Source organism: Lepisosteus platostomus, chromosome 11, assembly GCF_059453375.1.
Source record: "Lepisosteus platostomus isolate fLepPlt1 chromosome 11, fLepPlt1.hap1, whole genome shotgun sequence".
NCBI classification, from domain to species: Eukaryota; Metazoa; Chordata; class Actinopteri; order Semionotiformes; family Lepisosteidae; genus Lepisosteus; species Lepisosteus platostomus.
The window spans coordinates 36,550,988-36,571,131 of NC_142621.1; the positions used below are offsets into that span (position 1 = coordinate 36,550,988).

Genomic DNA, 20,144 nt, shown 5'->3' on the forward strand with positions numbered 1-20,144 from the left:
GTGGCTTGACTAGCCTTGCAATAGCCATGTTTCATCATGTGTTTCACTTAGTAAATCATTTTGGAGACCAGGAAGTAACAGTTGTAAAACTAGATTACATTCTAATAATATTTACCATTCCAGGAAACCTGAAAAGACACTTGCTAAGATAATTCTTTTTTTTCTTGCCTATTGCCTATCCTCAGCATTTTGAAAATCACATTCTTTTATGATAGGCTAATCTAATATTACCTTGGCAGAGGAAGGCTGCGCTTTTAGAGCGTTATTAGAAAATGTCATGCAAGGCAAACTCCAATAAGACAGCATGTCCTCTGCAAGAGGACAGAGAAGCACTGCTATGACCATCAGCTCACAGAGGACTGAAAAACCAGCAGCAAGTTTATTAGATTTCTGCCAATTTTCATACTTAAAGTTCAATATGACCCACATTCTATTATATTTCTTATCACAGGGGCTGCTATATATATAGTACATTCACTGTCTTCCCCTGTGGAACCATTATGTAGTTTTGCCATTAGCTCTCTCATCTTCTTTCCCTTTCATAACACTAATTTTCTCTCAGCCAGCTTTCCTTGAAAATCATTTGTAATGTGACTAAAATAATAAGTTTAATGAAAAACTGTTGGCTTCTTAAGAACGATGTGGTTATCTGATGTCCCAATTCAGATGAATAAATAACTCACTGCTTATAGTTTATGCTGCCTATTTAACAACCTAAACATCGAAATCTGACCTATAACTAGCAGCATAAGAATTATCACCTGTTATTGTGAGCACAACATATTTGCTCTAAAGGCTATAGACAGGCACTGCTTATACAGCTCTGTCCAAAGTCCTGAAGACTTCTCTGGTTAGGTTTTTCATCCAGATAAAGAACCTGCTGGTGCTCAATACCTTACCATGAACCTCAGGTGAAAGACAGAAGACAGGATAAGCAGCCGTTCTCTCTCAGGCGAAATGCAGTGGTCACCTCTTCATCTTTGCACTTCGCATAATAAGGTTGCCCAAAGGTACTCTGCTATGTCAACTAGCACCACCCGTCTTTTCCCACGAGGCTGTGCTGGGCTCATTGTCATTATTTTTTGCCTCTCCGCTGCCTTGAGTGCGTGCCTTTTGCTTTATTGAGTCTTCTTCTGTTTTAGAAATGTCACAGCTTTGCTTGACCCATTACATGATACTGTGTGAAGAGCTGGCTCCTGCCCAAGGTTGCTACTGTAGATCTTTGCTTCTTCATCTACTGTGCCCCAGCAGAACTCTCAACATAATATTTGTAACACAAATGGGGGTCTGAAACAAGCCAGCCATGTTGTCCAAGCTGATAGCCTAGAGTCTTTTATGAAGCAGCCAGATAAGATCCTCAGAACAAATAATTTGGTGCAAAGCTACCACAAAAGCTTTCTGTAATGAACTCCTGGATGTACCAATGTGTTGGTGTGCTTAGTGATAGTAAAAATGTTTTGGAATTAGCAGTTGACAGTCTCATAGTCTCATGTACCATGTCTTTTTTAATTGCAGGAGCTGATAAGGTAAAGATGGCATTTCATTTCAGGGAGCTGGGCTATTGATAATAGCCTACCTTTCCCTTTCAGGTGAAATGTGGTTATTATATTTCAGGAGCTTGGAGTGCCCAAGCTTTTGCTGACCTGTAGGTGAACAACTTTGATATTACAATTTTGCAAGATTATGGAGGCAGACCGCAAGGCTGAAAATCCATAGGAGGAAGCTCTTCATCCTTTAATAGTTTTCAGCCTGCAGCAATGGATAAATGTAGAAGGTGAGCACCATTTTGAAACTAGGTAGAGGTATTTAATGGACACTCCTTTATAGACATCTCAGTACGTAGCCAAGGCCTGGGCTGAACATACTTTGGAATAGACTCTTGGATAATCGCCATGATCTGTCTGGGCAGCTGAATGCCGGAGACTCCATTGCCCAGGTTCAGATCCCCAAAGAATGTGCTTGATGTGCTGAAGGGCATAGTCCAATATGTAAGGACTTATAAGAAAGGTTGTGAATGACAGGAGGCCATTCAGCCCATTTAGTTTTGTGTGGTTGCAAGTAGATAACCCCTTGCACCCAAGATTGTGCCTTGCTCTCCGGTGATGAATTGTGCAGAGAGAAAAAAAAAGAAGTTCAACAGCAATGAAAACCATAAATACCACACACTATCTGCCTGATTTACACACAGAAATAAGCCCTAAAGCTTTCTTTCCAAGATGACTTTAACCATTTCACGTTACAGTCACGTTTGAAGTGTAAGAGCCCACTGAGCTAGATCTCTCCATCACACAGCAATGTCCTTGTACCACAGTGGCAGCTTATTGAAACGTGGAGCAATATATATTACACTCAGCAGGGCGCGAGTGTGCTTTGTGTTCAGGCAGCCGTGGGTCTTTATTAATTTTAATTAGCAGTGCTGCATCAACCATATTTAGTCACATCCTCTGAAAACAATTTGGAGGTTCAGACACTATGCTTACACTCTCAGTCTGGCCTACATCACCCATAGAGAAAAGAAAAAATCTTTCAGACCAGCAAATGCCTTACATTGGCAGCTCTTGGAATCTACATCTGAATTATAAAATATACTAAAACAGAAATATGAAATAGTCTAGACCTTTACAGGAACACTAGGCACTGCAGTAAATAATATTGTACTCTGATTACAACAACATTATTTCATGGCTAATTAAGTCTTGACAATGTCAGATGGCAGGTTTAGTTGATGTTATTCCAAAATCTTCAAGGGGACTGAAAATAAAATACTGCATTTAAAATCTAAGCCTGCAAGTTCAAACTCATAAAACTTAAGCAAACAAACTTGAACATAACAACCTTCTTTTAATTTTAGTTAAGTGTTTGGGGGTGGCACAGTGGTTAGCACTGATGCCTCCCAGTGCTATCCAGTCTAATTCCTGGACTGCTGTCTTGTCCGTGTGGAGTTTGTATGTTCTCCTAATGTTTGCATGGATTTTCTCTGACAATCCAAAGACCTATTGGGAGATTAACTGGCTACTGAGAAAACTGACCCTGGTGTGAGTGAGTTTGTGTCTTTCTGCCTTGCAATGGACTGGCGTCCCGTCCAAGGTGTACCCTGCCTTTTGCCCATTGCTTGCCAGGTAGGCCCTGGTTCCCCACAACTCTGCATTGGATAAAACAGTTAAAAAAATGGATGGATGGGCTACATACCTGGTGAATAAAGTTTAAAAAAGTATATAAAAAATGCTCTATGCAAACACTGTGTGAGTAGTGTATAGAGCATTGTACTCACAGCAGTTCCCAGTCTGGCTTCTGCTAGCTTCTGCAGCTTAAAAACCATACAAAATAAAGGTGACATGAGCTGAGCCAGAAATTGAAATGTGTTTTTTAGTAGACTCTGCCACCTCCCTGGAAAACATCAACATGCATCTCCCACTATAAAGAGGGAAAGGGGTCAGCTTAGCTCTGAAACCCGTCTGCTATTGTGAAGACATGTTTCGTAACAGGTTGAAGTTTTTGAGGATTGCGTCCAGCTGTTCAACTATTTCAGGCAGTCAAATAGCTTTAAAAAAAACAACTAAAGGCAATCCTCTTGCATAAAAAGAGGGAAAAAAAAGTAGATATTTCGGTTTTCAAAACCAGCTGCTCACAGCCTTGCTCTAGGACGATTGTCCCTTTCACTGAACACGGGCCTTCCATGTGCAAATTAAATTGGGTTTGTAGCACCATCTTATCACTATTTTCCTTGTAATGATTTTAAAAGCACTTCACACCAGAATGTCTATACAGTTAAATTTGTGGATGATGTTATTATGAAACATAAATAGAAGGGGCTCAAACTCTACTCTTAAACCGGTACTGAAAACACTTTTTCGGGAGGGAGTGGTATTTTTGGACACTTCATAGTGTTTTCAGGAAAAGAGGATCTTTACTTTCTTTTTATACAGTAATTAGAAAGGTATGAAAACAGTTCAGGGGAGCCTTTGATTTTCAAGAGGAGACTGCGCAACCTCTGGTTATTCACATCAGCTGCACAATATCCTGCAAAGTGAAAGAACCGCTAATTTCCCCAGCTTCCTTCTGTAGTCTTTAAAAGCCACTCCATTCCAGCAGGACTGAGAGTTAGTCAAGAAGGGCCAGAGAGAGATGCTCCAGCCTGGACCCCAGCCCCCATGCACTAAGCGTCTTTTATAACTCAACATCCTCCTTCTCAGCGTCAGGCAGGTCCTGCTGGGCGCATCCAATATTCTAATCAGGATCTCTCGCTGGGCACACAGTCTTCTGTCCCGAAGCCGGCTGGCGGGATCCTCACTGTCCCCTCCTCTAATTTGCTGCTAAAGTACTCCTCCAGCTGGGATAATCTCTAATTCACCATCTGCACGGCCACAGCCACATTCCTGCCCCCCCCCACCCACCCACCCACACACACACCACCCCCGCCATGCGGCTGATAATAGTTTAATATCCCTAAAATCGGCATTTAAAAAAAAACCGCTTTCAACAAGTGCAACAGCAACAAAACGCATCAGGTTAGGGCTCTCTGCTGCATGGGAGGCATACAAGCGTATGGAAAGATGGAGACTGAAACTGGACCAGCTCCTTTCTGAGGCAGCTTTACAATGGGATCCCAGGAAGAGGTCCACAACAATGCCCAGTCAATTCCAGCACGGTATGCTTGCGGGCCAAGGGGTGCCCTGGCTCTGTGAGCCAGTAAAGAAAAAGATTAACTTTAATGGTGGAGGAAAGAAAAAGCTTAGCTACAGTATCAGGAAAGGGAAAGAGGCACAAAGCAACTACCTAATAAATAGCATTCATATATCTTTTGATTAAAGCTTTAGATCGGACACCTTGACCTTGCTTACAAGCTATTATCTTACAGCAGATCCATTTTAACACGCCACAACACACACGGCTATAAAAAGCATAACACTAAAGTCCATAACACCAGTCACCAGTCTGGTCTTGCACTCGTCATGTTCTATGAGTCCCGCTCTCTCCTGACCTCACCACTCCTTTTCAGCACCACATTCTCAACAGCCCCATCAGTCCCTCCTGACACTTGTGCCTCACCCAGGCACCATGGTAAGGACACCTCCTATGCTCATGCCTTTCTGACTGCTAATTTGGAAAGGCATTAGCATTGACAGAACACAATGCTCGTCAGAGATGTACTATTGGGATGGTGATGAAACACACTAGAATGATGTCCGTATACCTACTGTATCTTAACGTACTAAACGTACCGGATGGTAGGGGTGGTTTCTAACTTCTTTTGTCAAAAACCATGGAAATTACTGTTTACATGCAGCCTAATGGTAAGATTTTGTGAGCATCAGTATAAAACTGACCCATCTGTCATTAGGGGAGCCACTCTTTCAATTTTCATTTTAGATTTTTAATTGTAAAACTGTGGCATACGAAGTACAATGGGAAATGTGTGTGTCCAGTAGTAGACAGATGACAGGCATGTGTTACCTATGGCTCAATGAAAAAGGGTTTAGAAAAGGGAGCCACTATTTCATTTAGCGGAAAATAAATATACCATGGATGGGACATGAGTCCATCAACAGGACACAAACACACACCCAGGGCCAATTGTCCCAGGAGCTCTATCACAAAGTCTTAATTAAAGTACCAGTGGGCCGAACAACAGCACAAGAAGCCATTAGGATGATGTACACCAGACTACCTTAGCACCGTCTCCCTGCTTCAATAATTACCAGGACAAAAAAAAAAGTTTACAGTACATTCCAAAAGATGAATGAGTTACGGGAGGTTTCAACAACTTGCTCTCAAAGCCAGAACAAATACAAAGAGACTGAATTAGCAGCTTTTACAGCTAAGTATAATCACTGAAAGGATTTTCATCTCGGAAGCACATCAGCTGTGAGAAGCTCCCACTGGGAGAGGCAAAAAGTGAGGCTGAAGCATGTTTGCTCACAGCCAGGGTCTGTCTGATGGCTGTAGCACAGTCTAGGATCCGTGCTCTCAGGTCGCAAGCATTTCTTTAAATAAGGCATTAAATAACCTGGCTCCATCATGCATCTCCTCCATACTTATACTCCACCCGTAGGCAGTGATCAGTTGAGGCTGATCCTCTGCTCACCGTACCCAGGACAAAAACTCTTGACTTCTGGTGACTGTTCTTATTCTGTTGCTGCTCCTTTGTTACAGAATGCCCCTCTCCTCAGTCTCTAGAAGAGTCAAATTATTTGACTCTCTTTAAATCTAAACTCACCTACTTATTAGACCCCACTGTATGTCATTCTATCCTGCATGGTTTTGGGTTTTTTTTGTCTTTTACTTTCTTACTACTTTATGAATAGTGTGTATTCAAATTACAATATTTTAACAGAAGCCTTTTGAAACTACAGGCATCAGATAGAGGTAGTATTGACTAAGCACAGATAGTTGGACACAGAGTCAGCGTTCATCACTAAAGAGAAAGGAACAATTGCTCACTGTATAAAATCATGATGTAAAGGCAGATATTAAGTTCTTCAATTATGTGTCTTCACCTACCAGAAAAACATGCACTCAAGAAAAAAATTAAAAACTGAAGTCCTTCAAAGGCCAACTGCATCACTGAAGTCGAGTTTCACCCCGATTGCTGCAGCATTAATCAGAGTAAAGACTCACCTGGATGGGATAGAAGTGTATCGCATCCTAACACCCTCAGCAGTAAACTTAAATACAGCTAGATGGACCAGATCATCCTGGATAAGGTAGTTTCTACAAGGATATAACAACGGTGTCTATCCTGGAGGCCTGAGCCCACGAGTGCAGAGGCATAACTACTGCACCAACCTGTCCCTGTAATACTGTGCTTCACATTCACAGCAGGAAATAAGCTCTCTATTTCAAAGCAATTCGATCAGTCGTGTGAATAGCATGAGCTGCAGGCTACTATACAAACTGTGCTGAAGAGGTTCTCTATGTAGATTTCCTTGAGAACATCGCAAACCAACCTGCAGCTGGTACTGGTTTTAAATTAAAACTGAAGTTTTAACTGAAGTAGACTTAATCTCTGGAAATTACTGTATGGGGGTTATCCCTGTTTGTGGTGTATCCACAAGCAGCCATGCCATTTCATACACACTCATGAACTTCCAAGGGATCAGAAGAGCTGTAAATCTTTCCAATCATGTTGGAGAAATGAATAACTTGGTCAGTTTCAAAAAAGGACAGCGTAATGCATGTTTATCAATGAGTGAAAACTCAGGATTAGAGAGGTAAACATATTTGAGTTCAAACTAAGAATGTTTACTTGCTACTCTGAGAAAGTTGCAGATGCTGGGTACCACTTGTATAGATTTCAATACAGGGAGGAAATTACTCAATATGATATTCAAAATCTATCGGCTTCAAATCAAATCAGGGACAATAATCCTCTTAAAAGCTTTCTCAGAATTGAATTAATAAATGACCCCAGTGGGACTCTGAATGAACAGGCTTATAGGTTAAACATTGATCGACAAGGAGCAGTTACTACTATTTCTGATTTTTTAAATGATTTTTTATATGATTTGTTTATGAAATGCATTTTTCATTTTAAATATTATATTAAGATAGCAGCTTTTCTGAACAAACACTGTGTGTTTGTCTGCAGAGTTTCGGTTTACTCATCTGTATGTTTTGATCATTCCCATTAGAGAGATAATCTGTCAACTGGCACAGAAACATTAGAGAATGCAGTCCCTTTCTGAAAAAAATGGGCCCAGAAAGAGCTCCAGAAATATCTGACATCATACAAGCCCACATCTGGCTTCCAAAAACCTGTAGCCTTACAATTTGTGTTACGTCCATCAAGCATTTCTGCTACATGGCCATCTGTGGTAAAAAAAAAATGTACTTCTAATTTTATAATTAGAAGAGTATCAGGGCCGACAAGCACATTTTGGACTGCTGTTTAATTCAGAGGAAGAGAAGAAAGCAAGGAGTGCTGTACTAAGGCTGAGTGAGCAAAGAAAAACCTCACACATATGCTGAGAAATTAAGGAGAGGACGTCTTCCAATGTTGTTACATTTTGCAACATATCCAAACCCTGTCCAAACCCTAACCCTAGCTTGGACACTTCCAGAACATACAGTCCTGTATTATAAAAAACCTTGCCTTAAAAAGCTACATTCAAAAAATTACCCCAATGAGTCCATAATAGTCAGAAAAATCGAAAGTAGTAGTTCTGCTATTTTCTTTTGCTCACTCAGTTCTCACTCAGTCAGTTCCAGAACATATAGTAGCAGCTCGAGAAGAGAACAGAAGCTGCTTTCATTGTCAGCATCTATTACTGAAACCAGCGTGGCGCTCAGAACTTCACACTTCACTCAGGTAAAAGAAAAGAACACATTTTCCCTGACGAAGCTTGAGGGATTCTCAGAATCAGCAATATCAGAACATTAAATATGGTTTGAGTGTCACCGCTCTTAGCAGGTTTCATCAACAAAGGAGATAAGGTCCGAAATCCCATGAACACTCTGCAGAAAAAAAACTTGCTCCATCCAAGTGTACATATTCAAGAATTAAAACGAGTCGGAGGACGTAGCTGGGAATGTGGAAGCGGGCAAAATACAATTTAATAAAAAAGCACAAAAAGAGTGTAAGGAGGTCTCTGAACAGCAGGACGCTTAACCTCCATCAAAATACTACAGGCAGTGGTTTTGATGGCACACGGACTTCAAAGGTTTCGAGCAAAAGGCTCACTCCGCTCCCTCAACTCAGATAAGAAGAGGGGATCCACTGTCATGTGCTCTAAAATAGGCTCTCAGAACAGGCAGCTTCAGTGAGATAATATAGGTTATCTGCACTTTCAACGGGGTGACTTTTTTCGAGGTTTAATTTGGAAGAAACTGTGCAGGACAGATAGCTACAGAGACAAAAAGACAGCTGCCCCATTTGCTAAAAATAGAAACGAATCAGTACAGCAACATAGATAAAGACACCAATTCTGCCAGCAATTACTGGCAAAAAACGGGGCTCGAGAACGAATGATAGGACAGTTACATTCACAATTTGATTAAACTTTACTCAAGCTTGAGGCTTGGTGGAGTCTGCAATGGGTACACAGAACATATTTCATTAGCTTTATGGGAATGTGCTGTTGTTTCACTAATATCATAATCCACAATGCATGTTAAATCACAAACGACTCCGAAAAGTCAGTACTTTACTGCTGGGTGTTTGCACAGTCCTGAAACATGGACTGGGTGAAACAGCCTTAGCATCAGACAATCAGAAAGTCCACAGGTAAGAGAAGGCCAGTCAGACCACCACGTTCACCTGGTTTGAGCCCAATTAGAATAAGCCAATCAAACAGTAGGTGCAATGTATATCAAAACTAGTTTTTTTATTTTTAAGAAATCGTATACTAAATGCAAAAAGTCAGACTGTAAAGAAGCCATATAAACATGATGCTAAGAAACGCAAAAGTATTACTGCATTTAAATAACAATGTAATATTCATAACAGGTTGATAAAATATTGTGGAATGACTCTGCTAGATGCCTGCTGAACTAAACTAGGAGAGAAAAGCATTTCTACCCTACAAAGCAACTGTAGGGTAAAAATGCTTCTATTGTCAAAACAAAATATATTAGTTAACATTGTATATTTTAAATTTAAAAAAAATCTAAAGTGTACCTTCTTAACAGTGTTAAGAATGCAGTGAAAACAATGTGCTTGATTTTTGAGGTCTTGGTATTGAGTAAATACTAGATTTCACTCAACGCACATTGTACTAGTTTTTGAGATACAATTTAATTTGAATAATTCATGTAATTATACAGGAAATAATAAACCAAGACTAAATATAAATACTTTCAGGTGTTTAGCTTTAGTTTTTCAAATGGTCTTGTATGCAAAGAAAGTTATATAACATTGTTTATTCAGGTCTGATGCCTATGGGCATTTTCTCACTGCCATTACTGTCTGGAAATCATTACACCTGTCTAAAGAGATGTTTACAGGCATGGTTTATCACCAACCCCAAAGCAAATCAGATACAATTTTAACCCATCTTTGAGCTTATTAAACTGAATGCTATTTTATTTTTATTTCTCCATTTAATTTTAATTTTCTTATTGAATCTCATAGAACAGAATTGCAAATTTAATTTTCTAGGTGGAACTTTTGGGTTTGAAAGCACTAAAAGAATAAATCTCCCCAAACCTTCAAATAAAGTACAATTAATAAATATTTCTCCCAAATGAACACTTTGTTAATGATCACAAAAGGTGACCTACTGTATTGCTCACATAAATTTATGGCTGTAGTATTTTAGAATAGAAAATCCTTTCAGACAGAAAATTCTTATGGTACATGGCACCACATGAGGAAATCCCTCGAAGAGAACGATCTCTCTTTCCTTTACTCTGGCATTAGTCTTGCCTTCCATCTCTGACAGCCACCCACAGAAGATTAAAGCTGGGCCCCGTGACATCATAATCGCGCTGCTTTTAATCTTTTTTCCTAAACCTAAACTCAACAGACATATTAATGTCCAAGACATCAAATTTCTATTACCCCAGACAACTGCCTCCATACAAAACGGACAGCTTGGTGAAAAAATCAAAAGAGAATAACGTGACATTCAAGCCTCCTGCCGCACTGAGCAGGAAAAGTGACTAGCAGACTTTAACGCCCTTCCCTCTGAAAAAGGAAACATGATTGTTTTTGGGTTTGTACTCCTACTGTCCTACTGTGGTATTCATTCCCCCGTCCTTGTGAACATTACTATTGCATGATTATTGCAGACAACACTGCAATAGTAATGCTATAGTGCAAAAAAATTAGAAGGGTAGAGATTTTTTCTTTGCCTTTACCAATCATGGCTTCCTAATAATCCCCATCTATGAACCGGCTTCTTTACTCCGATCTCCTCCCCACTGATAGCTGGAGTTTGAGGGGCACACTGGCACACTTTGACTGCCGTCACATCACCCAGGTGGGGGTTACACATTGGTGGTGGTGGAGGGGAGTTCCCCATTACTCCTGACCAGGTCTAGTGCAAGTGTTCACATTACTCCTATCCTGGAGTCCTTGCACTGGCTTCCGGTCAAATTCCGCGTAGACTTTAAAATCCTCATGCTCACCTACAAGGCTTTACATGGCTTGGCACCTCAATACCTGTCTGAACTTTTATCGCCCTACTCCCCACCTCGCAACCTCCGCTCTTCAAATTCTGCCCTCCTTACTGTCTCCCAAGCCCGTCTACATTGTATGGGCGACAGGGCCTTCTCCTGCTATGCCCCCAAGCTCTGGAACTCTTTGCCCAAGGATATTAGAGAGTCACCTTCTCTAAACTCCTTCAAATCCAGACTCAAAACCTTCTTCTTCAGAAAAGCCTTTACTTAACTGGTTCCATTCTTCACCCCTCTGCTCTTCTTAATACCATCTTCCACGGTCTCCTCTATTGTTATTGTTGTATTGTTGTAATTATAATTGTGTCCTGTCTTGTGAAATTTTCTTATTTATTGTTGTAGTCTTCTTATTTATTGTTATTGTCATCCTGTAAAGCGCTTTGAGAAGCCACCTTTAAAGGCGCTATATAAAATAAAGTTTATTATTATTATTATTATTATTATTATTATTATAATTACCTGTAAAGCGCGTTGAGTGGAGTGTCCAGAAAAGCGCTATAATTATTATTATAATCATTATTAGTTAGTAGATGCTTTCATTCAAAGTGATTAACATTTCTACCCTTTCATACATACCAGGATATGCACAACATTTCTACCATTTTATACACCAAGCTGAATGATACATTATATCATGCGCAACTTTTTTTTCCTCACTAACAGTATACTGTGCAATTGTTCTTCTTAGGTCAGTATACAAGAGTAATTTTTACAAGCAGGGTGGGGGAGTGTGGAATTAACATTTAACTAAAACAAGCTCATCAATAATGAATGAACTGCTCTTATCTACATGGAGGACAGTATCCCATGTCAGTCACTTAAAAACCGCTGAGACTTTGAAACAGCAATGGGAAATAACTCCAAAAAGGAATACCAAGACTTTTAAGTGCCCTCTATAATTTATGTGCACAAACTACCCGGTTCCTATTATTAAATACAGCCATAATGTGAGTTTGTAGCACAATTAAGTATATATTTTTTAAGTAAACAACAAATGCAAAATAATGAGAACATAATTTTAGAATGCAATAGAACAAAATGTCCAAATTATATTTTGTTTCTGTAATGACACAGCCTTTATAGCGAAAAAATTATGCTCATTTTAAATTTTAATGATTTAATTAAAACTCCAAACAAAACTAATGAACATTTCTTGCAGCAGTATTTGCTGAAATCTTAATGGGGTTCTCAATACAAAAGTAAAATTAAAAATATATTAAAGCTGGTAAAAGTAATTCAAGACGCCAAGTTGCTTTTATGTTTTCCCGGGGATGCTGCAGATAATTAACACACTGTACTCTATTAAGCACCAAGCAGTTTTGTTGCTAGTTACAAAGCACAAAGGGCCAGACCAACTGGAAGAAAGTCCGTTCAAACAACTAGCAAAAGGCAGGATCCAGGCATGCTGATTATTTACTTATATATTAAAGAATAGTAAGCACATTATCCATATTTATTTCCATAAATTTGTGATTCTTCATTTTTGTGGCTACAACAGGTGGGCAAAGGGCAAAGTTTCTGTTTCATTTCATCAAGACCATTTCAATCAAGGGACGGGTAAGAAAAAACAGTCCCAAGCCTGGCTTCCAAAACGCTAGGAGTCATAGCGACAAGTTGTGAGATCTGTGAAGTGGTTTTAAGAAGGAAAAGCCGGTAAGATTCAGGTACAGTGCAAGAACAGGCACTGCTTTAAAGCACACAGCCTGAATAAGTACAACTTACACATTTCTTTCCTCTGCAGAATTTCTACTTAAGTTTCCTTTTTCAAAGGTTCACTCTGTAGGCCAAGTAGCCATACAAATGCATTCCCTTTGATGTGTGCCCATTAATGCAGCAACAATTTTCTGCTTCTGACTGCTGGGTGAGAGCATTCATGACTTTGAGCATTTCTTATCACAGGGCAGGAGACGACTGCCTGCTTTCAATAATCTTTAAGGACATGACAGCCACGATAGGAAAATGCAGCTGGTATCTTTTTCCTGTATCCTCTGTGACTAGAATGGAATTTGGACCTGACAGGTTTCAAGCAAATGGCATAGCAGGTGGGGGTGGGGGTAGTGGTAGTGTGCCAGTGGAGGCCTATACTTTACATGCACAGCAGCTCCAAAATCAAAATTTCATAATGGAATGAGACCTGTTGCATCAGTCCTGGCAGGAAGATCAAACATTAAAACCAACCACAGCTGCAGTTAGGGAAATAAAGGCCAGCGTGCATTCTCCCATTTGCATTCAAAAGAGATAACCCTTTTATTAAACATATAATTTATTAATGACAAAAAGTCCACAAAGAAATGAAATTTAATAAGATTTCATTTAAAAAAATGGAACTTGATTTCTGCCTGAGAGCACAGTAAACCTAATAAAAAGGCATAATTATGAGAATCACATTTTCTCTCTCTTCTTCTCTCATATTTGTCTAAACTAATTATAGTTAAGGGCACAAGGGCACAGAAGGCACTTTGCAGCCAAAACCAGTGAACATGAAGAAACAACTTTGTAATGAAGGAAAGACAATTAAAACACGTCCTATACTAGAAATTACAGCAGCCGATAATGGAAACTGCATAATCTGCTGAGTAAACAAATTTAAATTGGATCAGACATTCAAATAATTGGAATATATTAGCATGCAGAAAAGGAATCATAAGGACAGAAACAAAGCATTCTCCTTGTTCCTTTTTATGTAATTGGAGTGATTACAGTAAACAGAACATTCCTAGCCACACTGACACAGCATTGCTGAACTCTTCTTTAACAATGTACACTTTGTGTGATCCCTTAAATGTAACAAACCTGAAAAGAAGATAAACAAGACTATGAAAAGGAGGACCTAAATGCTCAGCGTGATGAACGAGATGAAGTTATTGTAATAATAGGGTGAATGAAATCCAGGTGAAAAAAAATTAAGGCAATAAATCATCATCCTTCCATCCATTATTAGACACTTGTTCCCACAATTGTATTGCTTGGAATTGTGCTCTCATTCCACTTTGCTATCCTCACAACCCCTGAGAAAAGGGAGAGCAATTACAGGAAACCAACTTTTATGCAATATATTGCTGCAACTGTGATCCTACTGAGCCTATTCAAATCATCTGATGAGTTACTGCCTGCTGCGGATGATACATCTAGGACAGATCTTACAGAAAATTCAAAGGTGGCCACTATTTCTTCCCACCTAATGAAAGAAATTAGTTTAGAAGCATTTAATTCTTATACCAGATGAGGGGTATATGCTCAAACTGGACAGAGGTTATTAGCGAAGTATGAGATGGGTCTGTATTAGTATCTGTGCTCTACCTGATTTATATTAATGAGCTTGAAACTGATATAGTTAGCATACTAGTCAAGTTTACCATTGATACCAAAAAGATTATGACACCAAAGATAGCAAAATAAGAGAAGATGCAAATGAAATTCAAAAATGTTTAGACAAACACCTGGCAGATGTAGACATGAACATTTTGAAGATATGTAATAAAAACAAAGTATACGTGTGCCTTTTTCCTGTTTTCCAGGATAGACTCTGACTTCCTCAAAACCCTGCATTAAATAAAGGGGTTTGAAAATGTACAGATGGTAATCCATGACTTTGAAGGACCTGCGTACTGTTTACAGTGATGTATCACTTCCACCTTCTTGAAACTGGCCAACAAAATGTTCAGATATTTCAAAGAACAGATTTTAAACCAAGGGATGAAAAAAAACAGAGCAGACACACACTCAGCTTTCTGCATCATTCAGGGTTCAAAACAAACAGTCGGACAAAATCAATAAATATTAAACTCCATGGGCCTTTAAGAACTGCAGAATAAAACTTTCCCAATTATGAGGGTGTCCTTTTAACAGAAATAGTTTTACTAATAATGTGGAAGGCACAGAACAAAATACTTATAAAACACATAAAGGTCAACTACATTCTGATATAGCACCTTGCATCATCCCTAACAACCAGAGAGCAATTTACAAAGATGAAGCTGAAGCAGATTTCCAAGAGTGAAGTGCAGCTTCAGTTTTGCAAAAGCCTGACACCCATTCTTCACTCTTGCTTACACATCAGTGATGGGAACCATAAGGGCTTATCACAAAATGACTGATGTTTCAGAACAAAATTTGGATTGAGCTATTTTTTTTTCTTCTCTTTTGATTCATGATCTACACCTCAGGTGGACCTAATCAAACTGTCTAACACGCAAAATTGAACTGAAAGATGGCTGCCCCCACACGCTATAACAATTGAGTGATTTTGGTCAGAGGCACTGCTGAATTTTAACAGGACATCAAGTACAAACTTCCGCTCACAAGACACCCCCCTACTGTTTCATTCCTGAAAACGGCACTGGATATTATTTGTAATACATCCAGAGTGAGGAACATTAAAGGTAACAGAGACAGATGTTTATTACTGACACAGGAACAGAGCACAGAAGCTGACAAAAAATGCCAAGAAACAGGGCTCTGCTGAATACAACTTTTCCCAAATACCTTCCCACAAGTCCTTCTTTTATTATTTGAAACTGGAGTGAGGTAACTCCCTCCAAAGCCACTTAAACCCCTGAATTCGTAATGCAAATAGATTTACCATGATAACTCAAAGGGGAGTGTGCTAGCAACTAATTCTGTCAGAAATGTACAAGTAGCACATAAGAGGTTATTGTTGAATATTTCAAAACATTTTTGCTCTTTGAAGTCAAAGCAAGGCAGCAGTAATATATGTTAGTTGCTTCTTCGTAGTGCTGATGTCCTGGGTTTAAAGCTCCCATGTGACCTTGAATTGCATGAAGCACTTAGAAAATACATGGATGGAAATCAAAGCAAGTAATTTAGAAGCACAAGTCCACTCTGAATTTAAATATATCACTAAAAAATGCACCAAAGAAAATATCCTATAGAATGTATTTGAAGGAAAGTACATTCATGAACCTGCTTTCCATTTACTTGAAAAGAAAAGCAAATAAAAAAATTAGTGAAGTTTGACTTTGTGGTGGAGTGGAAGGTTTGCTATAAGTTAAAAAAATTGAAACGAGGAAAAAATAGTCTCTCGCAGGCTGCTTTAATTTGTCACATAGAATGAAATGGGAGCTTCTTAGGCACACTCTTCAACACACACTGAAGAAACCAAACTGACAAAGCCACACATCTTCGGATGCAGAAATCAGGGAGTCAGCATTAAAAAAAGATAGCTTTCACAGAATACAACAATAGTGTTCATTTAGTCTAAACCTTTGTAAAGAGACCTATAGAAACTGGGGGTCTTGTAAGGCTTAGGTGTTAACACCTGCATCCTGGCTAAATTCCACTCTGAACTTGTCCAATCTGACCTCCCTAAAGTTCGCCCTTAATTCAGCAGGTGAAGCAATTTCTCAGTGCTGAAGTGGGTGCCCTCCTGTATGTAATGTGATTTGAGAGCATGAAAATCACTAATAATTGGTAGGAAGTATTACGGAAACACTTGATCCAGTGCAGTGCCTCACTTCTGAGCCACTAGAGAAGTTCAAATGACAAATGGTAAGTGCTCAGAACCCACAACAGGGATTGATGTACAGTTCTGACAAATCCAAAAAAATGAGATTTAAGATCAGCAATGTCTAAATCAGAACGATTTGTAGCAGGGAGGTGTCTGATGGTATTTGAATTTCAGCCTCTCAATGTAAAACTAATCTGAAATCATTTAAGGTCTGTTTTAGAAAAAAGCAGACCAAAATACAATACATTAAATGCAAAATCATTAGCAGCCTATTCCTGTTTTTGCTCCACCACATTCTTTCAGAGCAAATAATTTGCTACAAATACCCAGAACAACTAAAGCAAAAATAACTAAAGCATCAATACACTCCTTGTGAGCAGTATTAACCAATATGGCATACTATCCAAATGGCTCACTGCTGTAAATAGCTTTCAAAGTGGTAGCTGCTTCACAGGTCTATCTTCAAGCCAAAAGACAGAGAATGCTGTCGCTAGGGACTGTCTGTGTGAAGCTAGGCTAAGTAGATCACACAATTATTTCACTGCTCAAATTTTTAATTTGATTTTATACACATTTTTACACATTAGTTCTCATTGCATCTGAGGTCCAGAAAAATGTCAAGAGACCGTTGTCTGGTTTGCACCTCCAAAATTGTGAGAGTTGACAGGGACAGAAATACATTAGGAACAGGGAATAAGATTTTCACCAAACGAAGGTCATCTCTGAACAATTTCATTTTCAGAACTGGGGGTTCGGTTCCCCAGCCTTTCCTTCGCTGAAGAAACCTAAACAAGTCACCTTTTCGCACAGATTCTCACTGATGCCTGTCGCTCACCTCCGCGGATGAGGCTCTTGAGAACTTGTGGATAACTTGTGGAAGTGGATAAAACGAGTGATGATAGACACTCTGTGTGGGTGAGAAGCTGTTCTGAGCAGAGGGATGTGAGAGAAAAGCTCGTACCAGAAACACCCTGTAGGCGTCCTTCCGCTTGACGGGGCCCCAGCATGCATCAGTGTCGTTGTACTTGACGCTGCTCCCTGCGCTGCACGAATGGTTCCCACTGCAGAACATGAGGAACAGGAGGGCTCTTTAAGGTTGACACCTTTAGCACGGTGATGAACAGAATCACAGTGGATAAAAAAGAAAACATTCTAAGCTATCAGTTTGGTAATATAAGGAACTGTATTTATCAGAAGGTCGAGAAGGAGCAAAAGCCTATTTAACCCATTCTCTGAAACTCACTGCAGAATACACTCCGTCATGAGAATTGGGCTTCCTTTTGTTGTTAGACCATATATCAGGAGAAGGGGAAAGTAACAGGCTGTTTAAACACAAGCATGTGCTTGAAAAAATACTTTTGTGATCTGATTTGTGTAATCTGTTCTTCTCTAATGTCTTCTCTAACGTCTCTAATTCTGACTATGCTGACTTAATTTATCAGTTCTCTAAAGGGCTTTCAACTTAAACTTAATACAACTTCCACACCAATACATCCTTTTAGAGCAGCTGTGTATTATTTCAGCATCAAATAATTTAAAAACTCCAGCATAGTCTGGCAAAATCAAGGTTTATATTTTGGAATAAAAAAGAGAGATTAACTAATGAATATTGAGCGAAATTTAGCCTTTGTTTAAATGCTAACAAAGCACAAATATTTCCAAAACACACTGTAACTGATTATGCCAATTTATACCTTTTCATGCAAAACAATCAGGTACATCCTTAACATCATTTGCCAAATAAACACCGTCTTAATTTGATTTTCACAAATATTATAGGACTGTCTGAGGGACACTCCCAAAAGACATACAATGAAGCATTTATTTAAATCTTTAAACACATGTAACTGGCCTTTATCACAATTAGCAACAACTTATTCAGCTTTACAAATGCAGATGAACAGCATTTCAGGTTTTACACATTGCAGACTGTGATGTGTAAAGAAAGGCTATAAGAGGAAGCCAATCCATATAGTTTGTTTGGTTGCTGATCGTTAATTGATCCGAGGATTTGATCCCAATATTAATTGAAAGAAGTCAAAAGATCAGCTTTAATCTCATGGCTGGGAGTCATTTGCTAGACCCCTGCAAACAACTCTTAAACGGATAGTAGTGTTAAAATTGCCAAATTAGCATGCTATATTTAGCATTATTTTAATGTGCACATCTATTCATCCATCTTAACTTTAAAAAAATGTAACAAGCTAAAAACAGCAGATCAAATTACTCAGGAATGGGCATTTTCACTTTGACCTCTACATTACATGACAGCTGGAGCTATACTAAATTAGCAATTTCTCAAGATAAAAAGAGAAGCTGAGAAGGATGCTATTAAAGAAAAATGCTGCCTAAATTCCAGTCCAGGAACAAATCCTTTCTTCTTGCTCCCAGCTATGTTTCAAACAAAGCAGACTTTCGCAATATCATTATAGGAAAAATGTAATTATGAAAGAAAAGCTAAAAATAAAGACTCGAGCTACAGTAAAACAGAAACTGGAAAACAACCTTCAAGTAGTCTCTGGGAGAATGAGATCGGGAAACCATAGGTCACAAGACGTGACAGTCTGCCTTATGAAATATGTAATCACTCAAGGTAAGGCTATTGGATTTAGGGCACTATATAAAACACATCTGGAAGCTGTTACTCGGGAAGAGGGAACAGTGACGTTATCGGAGGCACTGAAACTGAATGACTGAGACGGCCAACAATACTATCAGTGTGAGTACTACCAATTTAGCACCCACCGATGTTATTAGAAGTGACGGCAACAAACGGAACATACAGAAAGGCTGCAAACTAAATTTTGTCTGGGGTCTAGCAGCACTCGCACAAGATCAAAAGGGCTCCTGCCAGAACCTCTGCAACGAGTGGCAAAGGCTGACAGTCCAAGGGGTAACACCTGGTGCAAAGGGCCATGACTACATCTTTTCTCACATATAGTAATTCAGGGTGGTTCAAAAATCTCTGGGGTCCGCATTGTGTAGCAGTTGCTGAGCACGTTTTACTGAATCAGTCAAGTCACAGTATTGGAGATTTTGCTTTCCTCACAATTAAGGGCTTTGTCTGCCATGAACAGCCCTGATGGGCATAAAATCAGACATGTTTCGCAAATTTACAGCACTTGAGCACCTTACAGTTACCTTTCATTTAGTTATGTGAGTGATGTTAAATGGACATTACATGTACTGCTTTTCCACTCCATATGTAAAGGGATCCCTAAAAGCCTATAGTTCATAACCTTAGATGCATCAAACTACTATGCAAGGGGGACACTGGCTGACTTCCCTGCACTCACAGAAGCTAATGTACCTTTGGGATCTGATAAAGAACTGTGCGCAATATTTGATATAAGATCTGATCCACCTTGCCTGAAAAAGTTCAAGGGGTAACAAGCGACTAATGCAGTGCAGACATACGAGGGAGGATCCTGGCCCAGATAAAGATTTACTATGCTAAGAAAATGAAAGCTTTGCAATGCATTCATTGATTTTCCTTGGATTGTCTCCAGTGACAACCTCCAAAGAGAGCCCACATACACAAGGCACAGCACTACCCAATGCA

General features: G+C 39.3%; 1 protein-coding gene across 3 annotated transcripts in view; it reads right to left on the bottom strand.

The window, feature by feature from the left end:
- slc38a12 (solute carrier family 38 member 12) overlaps nucleotides 1-20,144 on the bottom strand; it is a 108,936-nt gene that overhangs the window by 64,638 nt on the left and 24,154 nt on the right. For all 3 annotated transcript variants that reach the window (XM_088599436.1, XM_088599435.1, XM_088599437.1), the window contains one exon: nucleotides 17,544-17,643. In XM_088599436.1, coding sequence (XP_088455562.1) covers nucleotides 17,544-17,643 — 100 coding nt within the window. The remainder of the gene's footprint in view (nucleotides 1-17,543; nucleotides 17,644-20,144) is intronic.